General features: G+C 44.4%; 1 protein-coding gene across 7 annotated transcripts in view; it reads left to right on the top strand.

Moving 5' to 3' along the window:
• The window catches only part of Znf236 (zinc finger protein 236), a 103759-nt gene that overhangs the window by 20737 nt on the left and 61286 nt on the right, over positions 1 to 21736 (top strand). For all 7 annotated transcript variants that reach the window (XR_013154544.1, XR_013154543.1, XM_077105599.1 and 4 more), the window contains exons 6-11: positions 1525 to 1697; positions 3574 to 3717; positions 4192 to 4395; positions 5064 to 5292; positions 15640 to 15912; positions 16866 to 17069. Coding sequence is in view for 5 of the 7 variants with exons in the window: in XM_077105599.1 (XP_076961714.1) it covers positions 1525 to 1697; positions 3574 to 3717; positions 4192 to 4395; positions 5064 to 5292; positions 15640 to 15912; positions 16866 to 17069 (1227 nt within the window). In the remaining 2 variants the exon portion in view is untranslated. The remainder of the gene's footprint in view (positions 1 to 1524; positions 1698 to 3573; positions 3718 to 4191; positions 4396 to 5063; positions 5293 to 15639; positions 15913 to 16865; positions 17070 to 21736) is intronic.

Genomic DNA, 21736 nt, shown 5'->3' with positions numbered 1-21736 from the left:
TGGTGTGCCTCAGGGTGCCTGTGGTGTGATGCCGTGGCCTCCTGGTGGATTGCTCCTCGGGCCTGGGTGTCCCGCCCAGGTCCCATCCTGTGAAGGTGGGGAGTCTCTCAGCAGTTAGATCCAGAACAGGAAGGATGTCTTCACCAAGTTTGCCTGTGACCACCAGGTTCACCTGTGGCCAGCACCCGGTTCCTAGCTGCTGCCCCTCGTCCCCAGCATGTCCCCGGGTCGGGGTAGGCTGCCTCCTGTCCCAGCCTTATCTCTAAGGTTGTGCTGTCTCATTTAGTTACCTAATTAACCCTGAGACTTGCTCAGAGTAGCAGAGTCCTCTGGTGTTATTTCTTCTTTGTGTGTGTGTGTGTGTGTGTGTGTGTGCGCGAGCGTGCGCGCGCTCACACTAGGAATTTAACCCATAGTGCTTAGCCACTGACCCTACATTCCCAGCCCTTTTTTATTTTTTGTTTAGAGACAGGGTCTTGTTAAGTTGCTTATGGGCCTCAGTAATTCATGAGGTTGGCTTTGAATTTGCAGTCCTCTTGTCTCAGCCTCCTGAGCAGCTGGAATTATAGGCATGTGCCACTGCACACAGCTCTCTGATGTTATTTCTGAATTAGCTCTTCTATACGTATTAGGGAATGAGTCCTTAGTGAGATCTGAAATTAAACTAGTTTGCAACTGGGTTTTAACCTACCCCATTTTTCCTTTTATTCATTCTTTAGAGAATGTTTGGTGAGTGTTAATCTGTGTCAGGTACTGTTCTAGGAACTGAAGGTGGAGTCCTGTGCAAAACAGACAAAGCCTGGGCTTTCCTGGAGCATGTATTCTAGCAAAGGAAGATGGATAAGAATAGGATGTGAAGAGCCATGTGCTGGGGGGATGTGGAAGGGGGAGGGGGTTCAGCATTCCCAGGATAGCGTTCTAAGAAGCTGGAAAGCCATCCCTGAGAAGGTGATTTTGTACCAGGGCCAAAGAACATGAGGAAGTGAGCCTGTGAGTCCTGGGATGGACGCTCCAGGCCAAATCTCAGGTCAAAACTGGAGCTGCCTGTTATGCTGGGGTATCAGCCAGAGACTCGAGGGACTGAGGAGTGAGGCTGGGAGGTGGGCCCCAGCCAGTTAGCCCTGGCTCAGTTCTAGAAAGGGCTCCTCCATCTGCTGAGCTGAGGGCAGCCCCTGCAGGCCACGGAGCAGCAGTGCATCCTTGGGGCTGTGCAGGGGGCAGAACCAGAAGAAGTTGCTGGCAGGGAGTGTGGGCCCAAGAGACTCCTCAGGCAGGATGTCAGGCCCCAGGAGGATGGCCTTGGTCGGAGGGTTGCCCTGGAGCTTTCAGGCGATGGTCAGAGGTTCTGTTTGGGATGTGTTGCACTTTGATACATTGAACAGACAGTTGTGTGTCTGAGTGTAGAATCTCGGGAAGCAGTTTTGGCTGGAGAGAGAGGTTTGGGGACTCGATTTTAGGTAGCTTGTGTGTGTCTCTTTGCAGTCCTGAGATGCTCACACAGTGGTCCTTTTCCTCCCCCTCTAGGTGAAAGGCCATTCAAATGCAGCGAGTGTGGAAAAGCTTTCAACCAGAAGGGGGCATTGCAGACCCACATGATCAAGCATACGGGCGAGAAGCCCCATGCCTGTGCCTTTTGCCCTGCTGCCTTTTCTCAGAAGGGGAATCTCCAGTCCCACGTGCAGAGAGTTCACTCAGAGGTGAGCATGCATCTAGGGGTTGCACAGCCTGTGGGAGACACCTGGCCTTAAGGGTGAACCATTGTTTAGAAATGCAGAGTGAGTTTGTGCTGAGCAACCTGTTTTAGAAGAAATGTGTATTGGAACTTTTTGGATAAATAGGTAAAAATGTATGTGGAACCTTAGATGGATAAGTATCTGAAAGTAAGCATGATATCTTTGTTAGTTAAGATCTATTAGCCAAACAATGTCTGTCATCCCTTTAGTGAACTTGAAATACAGATACAGTAAGTGTAAGAATCTGAAAGACAAGATATAAAGTTGAGAGGAAGAAAGCAGTGTTCCTATTGCTGACTTCCCTTAATGTGAGTGTGGCCTGTGGCCTGCAGCGGCTCTCCAGCCTGTGCTGTTGGCTCTGCCTTTCTGCATGTTCCATTCTCTGTGACTTCGTCCCCATTACCTTTGGGTCCCAGTGATTTGCAGATTCTCTGGCATTAGTTTTGTTAAGTAGGATAACCTTTGCTCTTACTAGTTGTCATGATCTGGTCTCTTATTACTGTAGAATATAAAGAAATATTTAAGCAACACAAATACTTTTGTTATGGATGAATTTAGTCCACGAAACATCTTGAACAATGAAAACGGCTGTATTTTAAAAAGTAAATATTTATCTTTTTAATTTTTCCTTGGAGTTAAACCATAAGCACCTCTTAAATGACTAGGGAGTTAGTAAAAACATAATAAAACAAAGGTAGAAATTGTCTTTGATTATAGAATAGCAGAATAAAATCTAAAATGAAGAAAATGGAATTATAAGTTTAAAAACCCTATACACTTCACGTAGTTTTATAATTACATTAAAATATAATTTTATAATCACAAAGAATAATAAAATATTTTTAAAACATAATTTATTGAATTCCAAAATCAATAAATAATTTTTAAAAAACCTTTGTTATCCAAGGCCTAGAGGCAGTAGAAGGGCGTGTGACGATGGCCTGGGTTGGCCCGGGAAGCCTGGCCTAGGAGTTTTCTGGGGCCTGGAATCCTCCTCTTGTGTTGCTGGGGATTGCTGTTGTCTGTGGCTTGGGGTATGCCTCCCTGGAGCTCGGGACAGCGCTGAAGGATGCCCTGTGCCCCTCATATGGAGGGCCCTGCAGTGGGCAGGGACTGGCCTGTGCCTCTTGAGGATGCCCTGAGCCCTGTGCTGGGGTGGGCTGTTCCAGAGTGGCCTCTGCAGAGTGGGTTGTGACTATTATCCAGTCCTTAAATTTGGTTCTTAGTGAGGTGCCGGAAATAGAGTGGGGTTCTTCCTCACGTTCAGCTGGGCCGGTGAGTTTTCAAGCAAGCCTTTCTTACTAATGGTAACTCACCAGGGTTTTAGTAATAGTGAATATTTTGGATGCTTTCTCTATTCACAGGCATTCTTATTACTCTATGGTCTGTTTCTAGCTTTACTGTTGTTCTAAAAATTAGTCCTTGATAATGAATATCAAAATCGGTGATGAAAAATGTACACATTGTGGTCCTTCTTCTCAACCTGCATCTGAGGCCCTCAAAAACTCGTTTTCCAGTCATGTTTCTCTCTAACCTTCATTATTGAACACTATGTTCAGCTGTTTAAGAAACTGAAAACATGTTAGATGTTTTATTTTTAATTAAATGACAGTAAATGAAAAGTATGTTTCTTAACTTGAGCCATTTCTCATGTAAAAAGACTGCAATTTCAGTTAATCTCAATATTAAAGAGTTGGGTGATTGATTCTATAGCTGTCTGCTTCAAAAGAAAGAATAATGTTGAAGGCTTGTTTATTATCATTTTGAATGGAATAATAAATTATGACTTGCTGTAATTTAAATATACTTTTCAAAACAACTTTTTCTCTTATTCTGTAAGGTCAAGAGTGGTCCTACCTACAACTGCACAGCATGTAGCTGTGTGTTTAAGAGCCTCGGCAGCTTGAATACGCACATCAGTAAGATGCACATGGGGGGGCCCCCGAATCCCACAAGCTCTGCAGAGACTGCGCACGTCATCACGGTAAGTTTAGGGACTTGGTATCAGGGGATTATTTATTTATTTATTTTTTTAACTAAAATCTGTCATTTTAGGTATAATCTTTAACATTGAACATTGAAATTTGTATTAGTACCAGAAAGGGTCTGTGGAGGTTTTTCTCTGGAGATAAGGTGCTGCTTTTTTTGTTAATCAGTGAAAGTCAATCTTTTTAAACTTCAGAATAATAGTAGATGATGCCATCTGAACTCATTAGAGTGAGATAAAATGTCAGTTATTCATGGAATTAGAATTCCTACCATCAGTGTGATTGATAATTATTGAATATTGTTTATCTTTGCATTATAATTTAAGAATTGATTAGCATGCATAGACAGAATATCTCTCTAACGTCAGGGTTCTGCTAGATGTTAGTGCTCTTGAGGACAGTGTGTGCGACTGTTTCTTCTGTTGAAGTTGGAAAGCTGTGTTTCTCCTGACCGTATTGCTGCATTCCAGGCCACGCTGTTTCAGACCTTGCCTCTGCAGCAGACGGACACCCAGGCCTCCGCAGCCTCAAGCCAGCAGAACTCTCAGGCCGTGACGGATGTCATCCAGCAGCTTCTGGAACTCTCAGAGCCAGGGCCTGTGGAGTCCCACCAGTCCCCACAGCCCGGGCAGCAGCTGAGCATCACAGTGGGCATCAACCAGGACATTCTACAGGTGAAACACGTTTGCCTGCCTGCCTGAGGTTTCCACCTGAGTGCTGTCAGAAACCAGGGTCATGGTGCCAGGTGGGCAGGCAGGCTTGCCTGAGTGAAGGCACCTGGCTGCACATGGGCGCTGGAGGAGGAGACAGTGAGAAGTGCATGCTGTTTTGAGGCCCGTGGACAGTGTAGAATTCCAGATGATCCACTCATTAATACATTGAAAACCCTGTTTTTTTACTCTGAAAGAGTAAAAGTGGTTCTCCTCCTCCTCCTCTTCTGTTAAGCCAGCTTCTTCCCTGTACCTGGTGGGGAGAAGTGGGCCAAGGTGATAGGGAACCTTAGGATACCACCTGAGTGTTCTCATGCCCTGAGGTAGAGCCCCAGGTCTGCTCAGAGACCACCTGGGTTGTCTGAGGTAAGCTTCTGAAAGTCGATCGATTGATGATGCTATTTCTCTTTAATTAAGAGATGTGACTGCTTGTGGGTAGGGGTGAGGTGTCAGAAATCAAAAGGGACATTACAGTCTGTGAGAGTTGGAGGCTTCTGGTGACTAAGTGCTTGAGTTGTAGGATGAGTTCTCAGAGTGCAGTTAGACTCTGGGTGAGCTGTGTGGCACTGTGGGATTGAGTGGCGGCAGGTGTGGCTGCCGCCGTCTAACCTTCTAGTTCTCTTCTGTCCCAGCAAGCCTTAGAAAACAGTGGGCTGTCTTCACTTCCAGTTGCAGCTCCGCCCAGCGACTGCAGCCACACCAAGACGTCCACAGGGCCAACCGGGAGCCCCGATGCTGCCAGCGCGTCCCCCGGGCAAGCAGACCCCACGGACACGGGGCCAGAGAAAGGGCCAGAAAGCCCTGAGAAGCTGGATAAAAAAGAGAAAAAAGCTATAAAGAAGAAGTCTCCGTTTCTGCCTGGTAATTCTGTAGGCTTTTCTTTGAGGAGCGCAGGGGAGCATGTGCTTGCGTTAGGAGAGTTGTCCCTTCCCCTCTGGGGGGGCATGCTCGAGGCGCATCAGCTCTAGCTGTAGTCAGTCAGTATGGAAACTGAGAGGGTGGAACCCAGGCGACCTCTTCTCCTGCCTTTGGTTTCCAGAGCTTGAGCTCAGGGCTGCCTGTTCTCTGCCGCCATAAGCTCCTGAGACTCAGACCCATTGCTCCCGTGGCTCTGGCCTGCTGCTCCCTTGTCCTGAGCTCCTGACAGGCGCGTCCTCCTCATTACCCCAGTGCTGCCCCGGCCCTCGTCCACCGGAGCCCTCCTGCCACCTCCACTTGTTGGCTTGGTCCTCGGTCGCCTGTCTCTGGGCCACAGGCTCCCCTCCACTGTTCTGGCGGTCACCTTTAGTGATGTGGATTGCTGCTGCCTCCAGACACTCCTTCATTTCCCAAACACCTGCTTCTGAGGTTTTTTGACACGAGAATACCTTGCTCTTCACCTTCCTTCTGTACCCTGATGGTCTCTCCAGGCCAGCCTCAGTGCTACCCCTCCACACGCCACCTCTGGAAACCCTCACAATGCCTGCCCATGTTGCCTCGCTGAACACTGGTGGTGGCAATGCTTGCCTTCTCCCTGGGGGTCTCTGTAGAGATGCAGCTGCGTGCCCCTTGTAGATGGCCAGCCCTCTCTGTCCTGGAGTCAGTCTTTCGTCTCTGAATTCCCTGATGCTCAGTGCGCTTTTGCACAGGAGCAGGCACTTGTGGGAGAGTCCTGAACTGTGCAGACCTCATCAATGCTCTGAGCAGTGCATGCTTTCTTGCTGCCAAGTGTGGGGCAACTGGGCGACATTTCTTTTCCAGAGCACATTTCCTCATTGGTGACATGACTTGGAAGCCTTTTCTTGCTCCGCATGCCCCTTGATCTGGCCTACTGCTCACAATTGAAAAAGGGTTTCTTGGACTTCAGAGGGGAAAGGTGGGGAAGAGAGTGTTTCTGTGTACAGTGATCAGCTGTAGTGTAGCCCTACAGGTCACGGGTGTCTGTGCCAGAGAGCTATGCAAACACAGCCTGTGTGGTACCTCTCATGAGGCACTGCTGACTCTTGTTGTTGTGCCAAATTAAAGAGGTTCTGTGGGAGAGATGGGCACACCTGTAATCTTAGTGACTGGCGAGGCTGAGACAGGAGAATCGCAAGTTTGAGGAGAGCCTGGGCAACTCAGCAAGACCATATCTCAAAATAAAAAAGGGCTGGGGACATGACAGTGTGGCTCAGTGGAAAAGTACCCCTGGGTTAAATACCAAATACCCCCCAAAAGATGCTCGTACCTGGATGTAGGCCACTGAGTGGGGAGTAGTCTTCCCTGAAGGCGGACTTTCCTTCCTACAAGTGCCAAGTAGCGGTGGCGCCACAGGTGCCAGGTGAGCCTCACTGAGAGGCCCCTCCTGCCCACAGGTGCTGCAGGCGGTTTTCTCTCTTGCACCTGTCTAACCTCATTTCCAAAATGCTTAAGTGAATTAAGTGCACAGAGTTCTAACAAGTGGGAGCTCTTCTATTAATTTTACATGCGATTCTAAACACTTTAAAAAAAAAAAAAGCCAGTCCTTCTGGTTTTAAATCTGATAACTGAGGTGAGATAACTGATGGTTTCCAGTTTCTACGTGAAGGTGTTCTTGTTTAAAACTTCCCAGGGATCAGTTCACCTTGAATATAGGAGTTTTGTCTGGAAATGCCTTGCCAAGACGGAATGTGATCACCCAGGAGGACACGTGCAAGACTGTTCTTGTCGCCTAAGTTGTAGTGTTTTCTTAACAGCTTGTAATTATTCTTGATTACATTCCTAGATTGAATGGACTCTACTACATAAAGTCACTGTTTTTAGATTTATTGTTCTGTCAGAACAATTTTCTCGTACAGTTTCCTTGCTATATTAAGAGGTCTGTATATTATTTGAAAATTTAACAATTTTAACTATCAGCTGACTTACAATAGGTAGCTCATGGTGAATTTTCAGTGACATTTGGAGTTTACTGCAGAATAGTATTGACCATCTAGAAATTGCATTATTGACCATCTAGGAATCATGGTGAGAGGGGTCTAGTGGGAAGCTGGTGATTATTCTTGCAAGTGTAAGAATGGTGGTTGCAGCCATTCTATGTGGAAACTCATCAGAACATGGGTACTCTGGTCTTTTTAGATCAGCATGGGTTTGCTCCATGTTTTTTGATGTCTTGGGGTCGTTGCTATGAGCTTTGGTCATTGTAGAGTGCTGTCACAGGCTGTTGACCTTGCAGCACATGGCCCCCAGCATGCTGCCACTTTCAGGATCACCTGCTTTTAAAAGTACAGTCATCCTTAGCAATCTGGGGGTTCTGATTCCTTAGTTCCACAGGTACCAAAATCTAAGGGCGCCCAAATCCCTTATGTAGGACAGCCTAGTGTTTGCATATCACCTATGTACGTCCTGTTGTGCACTTAGGCCATCCTTAGGTTATTTATAATACCAACACAATGTAAATGTGGTGTAAATAGTTGTATACTGAATTGTTTAGGGGATAATGACAAGAAAAATGTCTGTATGTGTTCAGTGCGGGTATAATTTTTCCCCAGAACATTTTTGCTCTTGCTTTAAAAGCCAATTGTATACTTACTATCCCTGAGGTAGCCCTTCCCTGCTAAGATTGAGTCTTGTTCTGGCTCAGTTCTGTTCCACTTGCCCGTTAGCTTAGGTTACTGTTAACAGCACACTATCCCATCATTCTCTTAAAATCCATATGACAGAGCTTATCTTTCATCCTCTTCAGGATTAACTTGGTCTTTATCCAAGAATGTATTTTTCCTCCTGCTGATACCGTTTGGTCCCTTAAAGTCTTGTAAATCTTTCATTACATTTGGCCTAATCTCTTCCATTGCTGTGAGTCATCTTCAGGTTGCATTTCCTGTCTGTATGGAAAGGTGATTGACTTTTATATACTGATTGTGAATTCAGAAACCTCTTGACTTCTGTTGATGGTGGTGATCGTCTGCAGGTTGTGGGCTTTCTGTGTGGACCCTGGTGTTCTGGAGCCTGGTGACTTCTCCTCTTGCTGGGCTAGCTGGCCTCTCGTGGAGGCAGTGCTTACAGGTCTGCTTCCTTCTGTGGGCGCGAGAGGCCTCTGCGCTGCAAGCTTGCACCTGGCTTTCTGTGATGGGCTTCTCAGGTGCCTTCCGCTTCCAGAGAGTCTCACCTTTGTCAGTTTGCCAGGAGGTCAGTTTTTTCTTCAAGACTGTGAATATTATCAAATACTTTCTTTTCCTTTGTTGCTTTCTCATATTGTTTTCATCTGTAATGTGTGAAGTATGGTAGCTAATTTATGAATGTAAAACAAACCACATGTTCCATCGGGGCTGTGATCTTTTTGCCTTCTTTCTCTTTTTGTCCTTTTTTTAAAGGAATTATTGGATTTGCTCAGCTGTTTTTTTTTTTAATTTTCAATTTTGCTATATAAAAGTTATGTACATTTTTGTAAAAAATGTATATTACCAGTACTCATTTTAATTAAATGTATTCCATTGTAGAATACACACTGGCATTGAGACAATTCAGATAAATCTGATTGTAACTAGGTGTGTGATGTGTGCCTATAATTACAGGCATTTGGGAGGCTGAGGCAGGGAATCATAGTTTGAGCCCAGCTTGATGAGGCCCTACCTCAAAATAAAAAAATAAAAAGGACTGGAGATGTAGTTCAGTGAGTAGAGTGTCCCTAGGTTCAATCCTCAGTACCCCATCCCCCCCCAGGAAAAAAAATGATATTTTTAGTTTTGATAGTTGTATTTTATCTAAAATTGTCCATATTACATAAAAGAAAGTGAAACTTTCATGAAAAATATGTACAGTATTTTTGACTGATATGTCTTTATGAAGGACACGACTTAAAGTTTCAGATAAAATAATTAAGAGGGCAGGAGGGCTGTGCTGTATTGGTGCTAGGGATTTAACCCACCCCTTGGACGTGCTAGACAAGTGCTCTGTGACTGAGCTGCACCTCACCCTTCATGACCTTTTTATGTACAATTTTTGAGTCATTAGGCAAGAAACTATTTTTTGTTGTCACCTATCTGTATTTAGGGGAAGTTATGCACATTTTATTGGAGATTCTCAATAAATCATTGCAATAACCTTGAAATAGTGTTAAAAAATTCCTGATTACAAATTAGGCACTCCTCAGATTTTCTCTCAGATATTCCCTGAGAGAATATTTTTAGTGACTTTTCGAAACTTTAGCCTGTCACGGCTGAAACACTTGAGAAATTCTGAGTTATGTGTACAGTGGCTTGCATAAAAGGACATGACTTCTGGGCCCCATGGAGGGCCTGTGTCTTTTTTTTTTTTTTTAAGAGAGTGAGAGAGGAGAGAGAGAGAGAGAGAGAGAGAGAGAGAGAGAGAATTTTTAATATTTATTTTTTAGTTATCGGCGGATACAACATCTCTGTTTGTATGTGGTGCTGAGGATCGAACCCGGGCCGCACACATGCCAGGCGAGCGCGCTACCGCTTGAGCCACATCCCCAGCCCGGGCCTGTGTCCTTGCTGATGGTGCCGGAGGACTTCTGGGCCCCTTGGAGGGCCTGTGTCCTTGCTGATGGTGCTGGATGCACCCTGGACCATGATTGAGGGGGCTTGTTCTTAGTACTCCTGCATAGCCTGGTGAACCAGCGCCATTGCACATCTGCCAGGTAAGAGGTTCACTTTAAAGGTATCAGGTGATGTGCTTGTGAACAGATCTCCTTGGCTCTCTCTTCCTGAGAGTCCTGCCAATTTTGAGGGACAAACGCTTCTATGTCCTTGGATCTGCATGTCCCACTGCTCCTTGCGTGATGGCAACCAGCCCTGGTTCTACACTCTCTACTTCTAATATGCTGTGACTTGCTCCTTCTTCCTGCAGACACGTGAAGAAACGTTGAAGTTGCTCCTCTGGAGAATCTGCTTCTCATGGCAGCCACTGTAGCTCTCTTCCTGCGTCTGAACACATGCTGACAGTGTGTGAAGCAGAGGCTGAGCACCAGTGGCCATGGGGTGCTTGTGGTTCAGACATGGCCTGGTCTGGCCAATGAGGGGAGTGGCCTCCTGAGGACCTCCTTCATCTTGGAGCATGTGTCTAAGCAGGTGCTTCTTCTAGGCAGAAAAACCTGCAAAGAGGGAATACGTGAACTCCAGTTTGCTTCTGTAGGATACATTGAGGCTGGCAAGAATATCTGGAGCAGTCCAGAGGAACTTGGGGTGAGCTGCTCCAGGGGGCTGGCTGGCCTGCTCGGCCTACCCAGGGGCCAGGTTGAGAGCATCTGCTGGATGCCTGCCTTTTTTCACCTTGTGCCTACAAGCTCTTCTACAGAATTCTAGGCTTTTCCATTGCTGGATTCAGCAATACTCTTAGGAATGCTTGTTTCCTTTCTGATGGGCATTTACTATCAGTAAGTAGCCCCCAACTGTGTGAAAGTGGAGTTTTTATTCAACAAGGCCTGGGAGCTGTTCTCAGTGGATATAGCTCCGGAAGTCAGTGTTCCATCAGAAGATCCAACAAGAAGCATGCCAGCAAATTTAGACAGCAGGTCCATTCACTGACGTGCCTGCCCAGAAGTGTTGCTGCCCTGGGTGCTTCTGTCTGACAGTTTTGATCAACTGCAGCACCCTGATAGGAGCTGACTCCTGATGCTGGCAGAGTCTGAGCCATGCTAGCTGTCAAGCCATGTCTGGGGAAGGGGCTCCAGGAGGCACTCCAGGGTGTTGGCTCCGCACCCTGACGGACGTCACGCTGTCAGGTGTGTCAGTGCTGTGTGCAGAACTGAGAACTCTGCGCACAGCTGGAAGCCGCCAGCCGACACCATTCCTCAAACACGCCTGCATCGCCACTGCTTTCCAAGGGTGCTTCTTCCCAGGCTCTTCACAGCGGCCGACCTGCCATCCTCTGCCAGTGTTTGCTGATCTGAGAACACTGTAAGCTATTTCAGGTTATATAGATAACGACAGCAAAGCCCAGTGTCAGCGACAGAAACTCTGTGGTCATGAATTAACTACACTGTCGTGGCCACTTTTGTTTCTGAAGCATTCTTGGTGTCCCCTTCTGAAGAAATTTAGTCCCTCTATCACTCAGCGACTGTCCTTTTATTTACCAGCCTGGACTATCAGGCCTTACCTTGGGTGGGAGCCAGATGAAGAGTCGGCTGCTGAAGAGTGAGAAGGGGACTCTGGACTCCCTCTCCTCTGGCCTGCCCTGGGTGGGACTGACTGAGCAGAGCACAAGTAGGGCTTCCTCTCCTGGATGTGAGACTTTCCTTATTCCAGTCTTGCCTGCATTCAGGGGCTTCATCTTGGGATTCCACCCAGTGTCCCTTATCCTGGCCATCTTGATGCTTAGGTCTTGGAACGTGTGTCATTGCTGGCTTTTGCTGTTTTTAATCTGGTGAATGTGCCTAGGCCAGGTCCTTCAGAGTGCAGCTGAGGGCCAACTTGCTGATACAGGAGCTCCGTGGCATTCTCCCCTCCAGGAAACTCATCTGCATTGTCTTTGCACACTGTCGTTCTTGAGCATGAGCACCTGTCTCAGCACCTGTAGGGCTGTCCCACCCTTGTGTGGTCACACTGCCTGCCTGCCTGCCTTGAGACTGTAGTCAGTTCAGGGGCAGGGGATGACTGGAGCCTGGCTTGGTCCTTGGCACGTGGGAATGCTTTTCTTGGCGTAAAGCTGGGAGGTCAGACCTATTTGAGAAAGCACACTCGGGCTCTGGGACCACGCGGGCCCTTTGTGAACACTGGCTCCATGGCCCTGACCTCCTGGGCCAGTCCTTTGGTCTTTGGGATGCCAGCTTTCCCATCTACAAATGAGGCCGATGAGGGAGCAGGCAGGAGAGAATTGAAAGGAAATCCACATAATAGTGCTTGGCACATAGTAAGCACTTAGTGAATGCCTGTCTTTCCTGCAGTAATGGGGGCATCAGAGCGATGGCTTTCAGCAGGATGTGTGCCTGTGTGTCTCTGTTCTCAGGTTCTTTTCCACCTAATGTCTTATTTTTCAAGATTCCTGAATGGTGTTCCATTTTATAGATGTTTTGCAGCTTATTTAACTAGCCTGTTTATTAAATAAAGACGTTCCACTTATTTGCAATCTTTTATTTTCACAGTGCCGCTCTGATATGTGTGTAGCTTTGTCATTTCACACATAAATTTATCTGTGGGGTATGTTTCTAGAAGTGTCAAAGGTTTCGTTTCAAAGGGTAAATTCTATAAAGATTGTTTTAAGATTTTAATTTTGAAATAATTTTGATTTTAATAGAAAGGTTTCAAAACAATACAAAGAATTCTCTTATACCTTTCACCCAGAGACCCCTGAATGTTCCCATCTTACTGCATTTGCCTTCTCTACTTAGAGATTTGAATTTTCCCAGTGGCCTGCAGATGTAACACTGCTTTAACTGGGAGTGTTTCCCTAATAGTGTATTGCCTAAAACCAAGGACAGCTTCATGGAGCCATAGTACATCACCACCAGTAGGAGATTGCTACTGTGCAGTCTTTACACCTCGTACAAACTTCATTTTTTAAATTAGTGTTGTGTTTGCTAACAAAAGAAAAATTACTTTGCTTTGACAATGTTTCTAGTTTTGTGTCCACTCCCAGTAACAGTGTCTTGGAGTGCCTGTTTCCTCACTGGCCTTTTCAAGACAGAGTTATAAGATTTTGGGGTCCACTGTGCTCATCTGCTTACCTGGTTAAAAACTGGTACTTTATAGTCACGTAAATTATATTCTCTTACAAGGCTTAGGTTGCGACCTTTTCATATTAAAGAACACTTGTATTTTTCCATTAGACTACTTCTTGATTTTCATTTTGTGGCTGTGATACATTAAAGTTGGTGATATTTTGTTATCTATATTTGTGACACACATTCTTTTCTAATGTGCTTTTCCACTTAAGGGAAATGTTTGCCTTTATATTGCTAAGTTTTTCAATTATTTATGACTTTTGGGCTTGTATAACATTTAGACTTCAGCACCAATCTTATGGAAACATAACTTCTTCTTTCACATAATGCTTTTGAATCTTGGATTCAATGTAATTTCTCTTTGGCTGGCTATCCAGGAGTCCAAACACCATTTGTTGAACAGGTTTGTGTCTCGCTGCCTAGATGAATGGCCACCTTTACATACACCACTCCATATCTGCCCAGGTCTTTTCCCTCTTGTACTTCACTAGTTTGTTAGTTATTTTATTCAAAAAATTCTGGTACCTGTGCTTAGGCTTTATTGTGCATTTTAGTAACTAGGAAGCCTAGTTCTCTCTTGATACTTTTGTTTTGAAGTGTGTACTTGATAATTTTCCCATGTTTATTTTTTAAGATTCACTTTTGCTAATGTTTCCAAAACTAGTCTTAGTATGTATGTATGAATGATAAATTAAACCAGGGAGAATCAATGAGTTTATAAAGTTTTATATTTATATTATTTATTCATCTTTTTCTCATATTTCAGTTGTATTTAAAATTTTTCTTGTGGCTATTATTTGTAAATAGAAAGAGTGTTGATTTTGTTTTCCTTTTTAGTATTGTCTTGATATGTTTTATTCGCCTCTTTCTGTTTTTAGACTTAAAAAAGTTTTAGAGTAGATGATCTTACGAATTCCTTTTCTATTAAATATGATTACATGTTTTTTTCTTTACAAATATGGGAATGTGTTTGAGGAGGGGCGCTGTTGCCCTGTGCTGGGAAACTTGCCTTGTGGGGTGTGGGTCTGGTTTTACCGCCTTCCCACTTGTTGCAGTACAACTCTGGATTCAGCCTTTCATTTTTGCACATGCAGGTCACATTTTGAGCCAGCTCAGAGCTGCCAGTTTGGAATTTTTGTTTCAGTTTGTTTCCAGAAATAATTAGAACTTGGTGACAGTTTTATACTGTGTGTTCTTCATAATTAAATATATATTTTAATTAAAAAAATTTTTTTAGTTGTACTTAGACACAATATCTTTATTTTATTTATTTATTTTTATGTGGTGCTGAGGATAGAATGTAGCACCTCGCACGTGCTAGGCGAACACTTACCACTAAGCCACAACCCCGCCTCTGTATTTTCATTTTTGTTTGGAAAAAAATTTGATTTTCAGAGATGAGTTTCTAATTTTAGCTAACAGAAGATATAGTTATGTTTCTGATTTTCTTTTACCTAATAATTTTTCCATATGAATTGTTCTTGCAAAGACTATTATCAGAGAAAATTCACTTTCTCCTTTTACAGATTCCTTTGTATATGTGGAAAATTCCTTGTATTTGCTGATAACAAAGAGAAAGAAGAGATTTTCCTTTTCCCTAACAAAACTATGCCTGTACAGACACAGTAAAATAAATAAATTAAAATTTTCTGGTGGATTTCATCAACATGACCAAAATCTTTTAGAATTTACTTAAATTGAATCTACATAACTACTGTAGATATTTATTTCATTTCAGATAAATACATGTAGTCAAACTTTTCAACAAAAAGTGTGCTGAATTTTATTTAAAATGTACATATGTGTTAGAAATAATTTTGCTTATTTCCATAAATTTTTATTTGTGATCTTCTGTTAGGATTTAACTTTGATTTGGAGTTGAATAATGACCTTTGTAGTTGAAGAAGGCAGGATCTTTCACATCTGACGTGGACCGTCTAGTGTCATGTACTATTTCTTGGTCAACTGTTCGTAAATTTTCTTTCGAAGCTGAACAATTTATCATTTCCTGATTATTTGCATTCATATTACTTTTCTGGGGGAGGGGGTGCTGGGGATTGAACCCAGGACCTTGTGCATGCAGGGTTAGCACTCTACCGACTGAGCTGTATCCCCAGCCCCTCATATTACTTTTTATTTGTGGTGTGAGAGGCTCAGTAAATAGTTTTGCAGACTTCATTCCCATCTGCCGGTTCCTGGAGTCGGTGGGTCCCTGGGTCACACTGGCCCTGGCTGTGGGGCAGCTGGTGCTGGTCTGTGCACTGGTTTCGGAGATGCTGTGTTCAGCTGCAGCCTCTTCCTGTCTGTCCTGGAGGCCTTGCCTCATGTACTCATGGAAAGTCAGGGTGTCTTCTAGATTAAACATCACAGTTGGTAACTTAGCCATGGGGTCAGGGTGACCAGGTCTCTAGTAACTTAGGTAACTTAGCGATGCGCTGGGTAATCTAGGGGTGGGGTTCAAGGCCAAGCTGTGGTAACTGCTGACGCTGCACTTCCTGGGGCGGGCACACGAGTGCAGCGGTGCATCCATCCTTCATGCGCCCGCGTGGTTTCTGGGCCTCTGGACTGCCCTCCTCTCCTTGTCGCTCCAGGCTCCGTTCGGGAGGAGAATGGCGTGCGGTGGCACGTGTGTCCCTACTGCACCAAGGAGTTCCGGAAGCCCAGCGACCTGGTGCGCCACATCCGCATTCACACCCACGAGAAGCCCTTCAAGTGCCCGCAGTGCTTCCGCGCCTTCGCCGTGAAGAGCACGCTGACGGCGCACATCAAGACGCACACGGGCATCAAGGCCTTCAAGTGCCAGTACTGCATGAAGAGCTTCTCCACCTCAGGGAGCCTCAAGGTGCACATCCGCCTGCACACAGGTGCGCGGGCGGGGTTCCGAGAAGAGCTGGGCGTGACCGGCCTCCACGCGCACCGCGCACCGCGCACCACGCGCCGCGCAGGGGATTGAGCGCACGGGATTGCACGGGATTGAGCGGGGGCTGAGCTGGGGCAGGAGGGGACCTGCTGCCTGCCGCTGTGGGAACCTTCTGCAGTCACTGGTAGGGCATGAAGGGGTCGCACTTGAGCTCCACATCTTTTAAAATAACAGCCTTATTGAGATGTAAATCACATACCATAACATTTATAAGCGCACAGTTCAGAATGGTGCAGCTACCCCTCCCCCAATTGGAACATTTTTGACACCCCTCCCAACTCACCACTCTCTGGCAGGCCCCCTCCTGAACCCTCAGGCTCCCTGCCGGGGTGGCGTTGTGTGCCAGAGGTTAAATACGTTGGAATTAGTGTTATGTCCGTCTATGGAATCTGCATTTTTATTTGTCAAAAAAATTATAAAAGGAAACAAATTCGTTCAGAAAATGGGAGACAGGAGAGGATGTTCGGATGCTATTACTGGATTGTTACTTACCACCCATGAGCTACAGCTAACCGCTTGTCAAGAGCTGCTGACAGCTCTGCAGGCACTGGGGTGTAGGACCCAGGAGTGGGTCTTGCCATCAGCCAGCAGTGGGCGGCCTGAAGGGATGAGCACTGGACACAGAGGCTTGAACCCGTAGGGAACCACTTAAGCCTTTGTCCTGGAAATAAGTGTTCTTTTTCATGTAAAATGCTCTTATTATGTTTCCCACATTTGTCATTATGCACTGTATATAAACAAGAGAAGATAATTTATAAAATCCATGAAATTATATAAGCATGGAATAACAAATGAATATTCAAATCAATACTGGAAATACTAACATTTTATGTTGGAATTTTTTACTGAAATCTGATTCCTTGAACTAATTTTAAACTGTGCTCTCATTTTTATTAGGAGTTAGACCTTTTGCTTGTCCTCACTGTGACAAAAAGTTTCGCACCTCAGGCCATAGGAAGACCCACATTGCTTCCCACTTCAAACACACGGAGTTGCGCAAGATGAGGCACCAGCGCAAGCCTGCCAAGGTCCGTGTGGGCAGGACCAGCGCTCCACTCCCCGACATCCCTTTGCAGGAACCGATTCTCATAACTGACCTAGGTAAGAGGCACCCGAGGAGTGAGCACCGGCTCCAGTGTGCATGTTCAGTGTGTCAGCCACGGGCTGAAGACACCTTTGTCGAGCACTGTTTTGTCTGTGAACTAGTATTTTTCACAGTCAAGGTAAAAATCATAAACTGTTGCTCAAATTATGTTTTGGTTCAAAGAGAAGCACTGTGTGTGTGGAGGTATGCCAATCTTCATTAAATGTTCTGCCTTGCTGACACCATCAAGGTGACAAGGGGTTTTTAATGTAAAACATGTGGCATGTTTTGTGTTCATTTGTGAAGTCCCACAAGGTGTGTGACATAGTGAAGCAGTTTGGGCTGCTTTAATCTTTGCATTGAAAAGAAAAACCTGCCTGCTTTTAAGTTCTCTTTAGGCTCAGTATATTATATAATCAAGCCAAATCATGATTTTGTTAATTCGCCAGAAAGAGAACACTGCTTACCAGTATCCTTGGGAAAATGATCTTTTTACGTACTAGAGAAAAATGTAAGAAACCTCATTTTAGTGCGGTTTGGTCTGTTGTAACAAAATAGCGTAAACTGACCCCTTCTAAGTAACAGACATGTACTTCTCCCACTTGTGGCAGCACCTCTGGTTGGTCTGGTGTGCGTGTGCATGTGGAGGAAGGAGGGGCAGGCAGCTACCCAGGGCTTCCCATAGAGGATCCTGATCCATCCAGGAGGGCTCCCCCGCAAGGCCCCATCACTTCTTAAGGCCCCCCTCATTGTACTGTCTCATTGGGGGCTAGATTTCAAAATATGGATGTCTTGAGGGGACACAAACATTTAGACTATACCACTAATTAAATTCTGTGTATGAATTCAGATTTTTATGCAGTCCCTGTATAATTTCCTAGGTAAGATAATCTAGTCTATAAGCAAAATTAGTATCAGACAAAATATAATTTAGAATAAAAAAATTTAAATAGTATGTAGAGATATATTTTAGATTGATATGAATTATAGACCTTCAATAGCTGATCAGTAGTCATGATCTCTATATATTTAACAGCATGGCATTAACATGTATTAACTAAAGCAATCAGAAGGAAAAAGTGTTCAAGTTGTCAAAAAAGTGTTTAAGTTGCTAAGTATAATGAGAGATTCGCAACTACTAAAAAGATCAGTTTTAGATAACACAGTAAGAAGATTTGAATACACACATTAAAAAGGATATTTTAATACTTTGTACAATCTTTCCCCTTATATTACACATTCTCAAATATACATGAAATAAAAGTCCACATTGTAGGGTTCAGGAAAATTTCACTCAAAAGTGGATGCTGATTACAATTCCATGAAAACAAGAATCAAGGAAATAGCTATCTAAAATTTAATTTTAAGGAAAAGAGAGACTCAAAATTGAAATCATGTTTATAAATGGGAGCAGTATATAAGCAGATCAGAGAGACTAAAGGTGTTCTCAGAAAAATTAAGGCTTTTGAATATTTTCTATTAAAAAATAAGGATGAAAATAAATAATAGTTAACTCATCAGCTAGAAAAATGGGGGGTGAGTTGGGGGAAGAGAACAAAGGAATTAATACATATAAAAGAATTTAAAACAAATTTGATAATTTTACAAACTTAAAAAAGTGAGCCAGGTGCAGTGGTGTACACCTATAATCCCAGTGGCTCCAGAGGCTAAAACAGGAGGATTGTGAGTTCAAGGCCAGCCTCAGCAATGGTGAGGCGCTAAGCAACTCAGTGAGACCCTGTCTCTAAATAAAATACAAAATAGGGCTGGGGATGTGGCTCAGTGGTTGAGTGTCCCTGAGTTCAATCCCCAGTACAAAAAAACCCAAAAAAGTGAATAGTAAAATAGATGACTTGTCATTGATAAACTAAAGGGAAAGTGAAATATTGGGAATGAAAAATTGTATCTGTAAACAGGGATACAATTGAGATGAAAATTGTTTGCAAACACGTACAATTAGTTGCTAAAACATTTGAAAATTTGGATGCAGTGGCTCTTTTCCTGGATAATGTACTGGCCATAACTGACCTTAGAAGAAACAAGAAACCTGCACCATAGGCAGATGGGCAGGTGGTGGTGGCTGGGGTACTGCAGCTCCCAGCTCTGAGATCAGGAGGGTGTGCTTTGCTCACCTCCCGGGAGGCACAAGTGTCAGGGTGCAGTTGTTTGATGTTGTGGAGCATGAGCCAGACTCCCTGGGTGTCTGGAGCAGGGGCTTTCACATCCTCTTCTAGCTGGGCGGCTTACGGAAGAACAACCTCCTTTGGGTCAGTATAAGTTGAATCAAGTGCCTGTGAGTTTGTGAACCCTTAATTGAATTCTGTTACAGTTTTTATCCTACATTTTTTCTGGGTTAAGTGGAACCTCTGCTGGGTGCCTTCCTAGTGCTGCTCCTTGACCCATTATGGCAGCTGAACTCTGCTGCCGGGCTGTGAGGAGCACAGGAACCCTTCCCTAGAGGTGGTGTCATGCTGCAGGGTGCAGTGTCACACCTGTTTCTCAGCTCGTGCTTCTGGAGGCTTACAGCAGAGACCTGATGGGTGGAATTGAGGAGAACATTAGGGAGGATGTTAGCATCAAGTGCTCAGGTCTTTGACTTGATGTAGTTATTTACAGCACAACCGGATGTCTTACACCAATACTGTCATTTTAAAAAGCATTGGAATGCATTACAAGTATGGTGGCCAGTGTTTAGCCTCTGACATTAAGGAAGAGGGTTGGATGCATGGTGTCACGTGGCACCTGTGTTTTAAAATGTGTACCACTGCCAGGGAACATAAACTGTCTTCCACAGCCGCCACACTCACTCTTCCTCATTGCTGTGAATGGAAACTCCTGTCTAGGCGAGTTTGCGACTTTGTTTGGGTCGTGCCGCTTGCTCATGCCCATGGGGTACCCAGAGCCGAGTCTTCTGGCTTCTGGGTTCATCTGAGACAGAGTCCTTTCCACGTCCTCTGCCAGTGTTCTGCTGCTTGCGAGGCCAGGGAGGCGTGCACTGAACCTAGAGAGCATGACTTACAGCTCTGCAGGATGGCATCTGCTGCACTCTCAGTGTGCTCTTCCCCGAAGCTAGGGACTGCAGTTCAAATACTGTAAGGTACAGACAGGGATGTGGGTCATAACCCAGTCTGAGAGTCTCTCGTCCGTAGTGCTTGGGAACAGAAATGTTTTGGATTTGGGGTGTGTGTGTATGTATGTGTATACATATGTGCGTGCGTGTGTGTATATATATAAAGTGAAATGTTTGGGGATGAATCTCAAGTCTGAAGGTGAAGTTCATTTTTGGTTCATAGGCACATTACACACATAGCTCTTGGGGCATCCTGTTTGTTGATGCTCAGAATGGTTCATATTTTAGAATATTTTGGATTTCAGATTTCCAGATTAAAGATGTTCAACCTATATTCTGTTCTATAGCTGCTTTTTGGTTTTCAAATCATGTATGTTATGTCCATTTCAAGTATTTTTCTACCTTATATGACTATACGTGTGTGTTTATAGGTGTATAAAAATGTCACATGTGGGAAATGTCTTTCATTTATGTGAGCCAGGCTTTGATTATTTATTATTATTGTTCATTTATTTTTGTGGTACTAGAGATGTTTTGGGGCCTGTGCATGCTAGATACAAGTTCTGCTACTCAGCTACATGCTCAGTCCTTTTTATTTTGAGACTGGGCCAAGTTGCCCAGGCTGGCCTTGAACCTCTGACCCTGCTGCTCAGCCTCCCGTGCAGCTGTGATCACAGGCGCGTGCGACTACACCTGGCTTGTTGTCTGTTATTTAAAACCCCAAGGCTGTACAGGTTGATCTCAAGCTCATATTTGATGTTTTAATCATATTAATGCACTGATCTTGCTTGTCACCTACACACTGTTCGAATGTGTGTCACATTTGCAGCACATGTGCTGGTGGTATGTGTGTCGTGGTTTCCCACGATCCCCCTTCTGTGACATCTGTACAGTTGCTTCTCACCGTGCGTGAAGTCTGTTGTAAGGTCAGTTATGAGGCCCAGCTTCCTAGCGAGATAAAGCTCTTCTGGGTCTGTTATGATAGAAGGACTTCTATGATAGTTCAAGGATATTTCTAGTCTAGTTAGTTTTGTTACATTCATTAAATAAAATCTAATCTTGCCTTTCTTTGAGATAAGTTGTTGTCTTCTCAAGATCAAATATATTAAAGGACTGCTGGTCCAGTAGAGATGACTAACATAGTCAGCATTTTAGCACTTACATGTTTTATTTATTCTTAATTTGTTTCTTTAAAGAATGAAACCTCATAATTAGCCTAATTATTAATTTTACTAATTTTGTTTATTCAAATTAGCAAAAGTAAAAATGAAGCATTTGAAAAATGACTGTTATTTTACTTAATGTATCAAATTAGGAACTTCTGCCCCAGAAGGGCTCAGAATCACATTGAGATCTGTTTAAAAAATGCATGTACCTGGGCACCATCCCAAAGATGAAAATTGCATGCTTGGGAGGAAAAACTAAAGCAGTTGTGTACCCAAGGTTTGTTGATTGTGGTGGTGTTCATGCTAGTGGAAATATTCCTCCTACATGTGTTCAGTGCATCTGGCACCTCTATACAGCGCAACCTGTGCAGATGTCCAGAGGACAGTGTGGAGCGGCCTGGAGAGGTGTCAGGTGTCGGTATGGAGTGTGGCCAGGTGATTACAGAAC

Source organism: Callospermophilus lateralis, chromosome 17 (assembly GCF_048772815.1).
Source record: "Callospermophilus lateralis isolate mCalLat2 chromosome 17, mCalLat2.hap1, whole genome shotgun sequence".
NCBI lineage: Eukaryota > Metazoa > Chordata > Mammalia > Rodentia > Sciuridae > Callospermophilus > Callospermophilus lateralis.
This window is presented reverse-complemented; position numbering and strand designations above follow the sequence as displayed.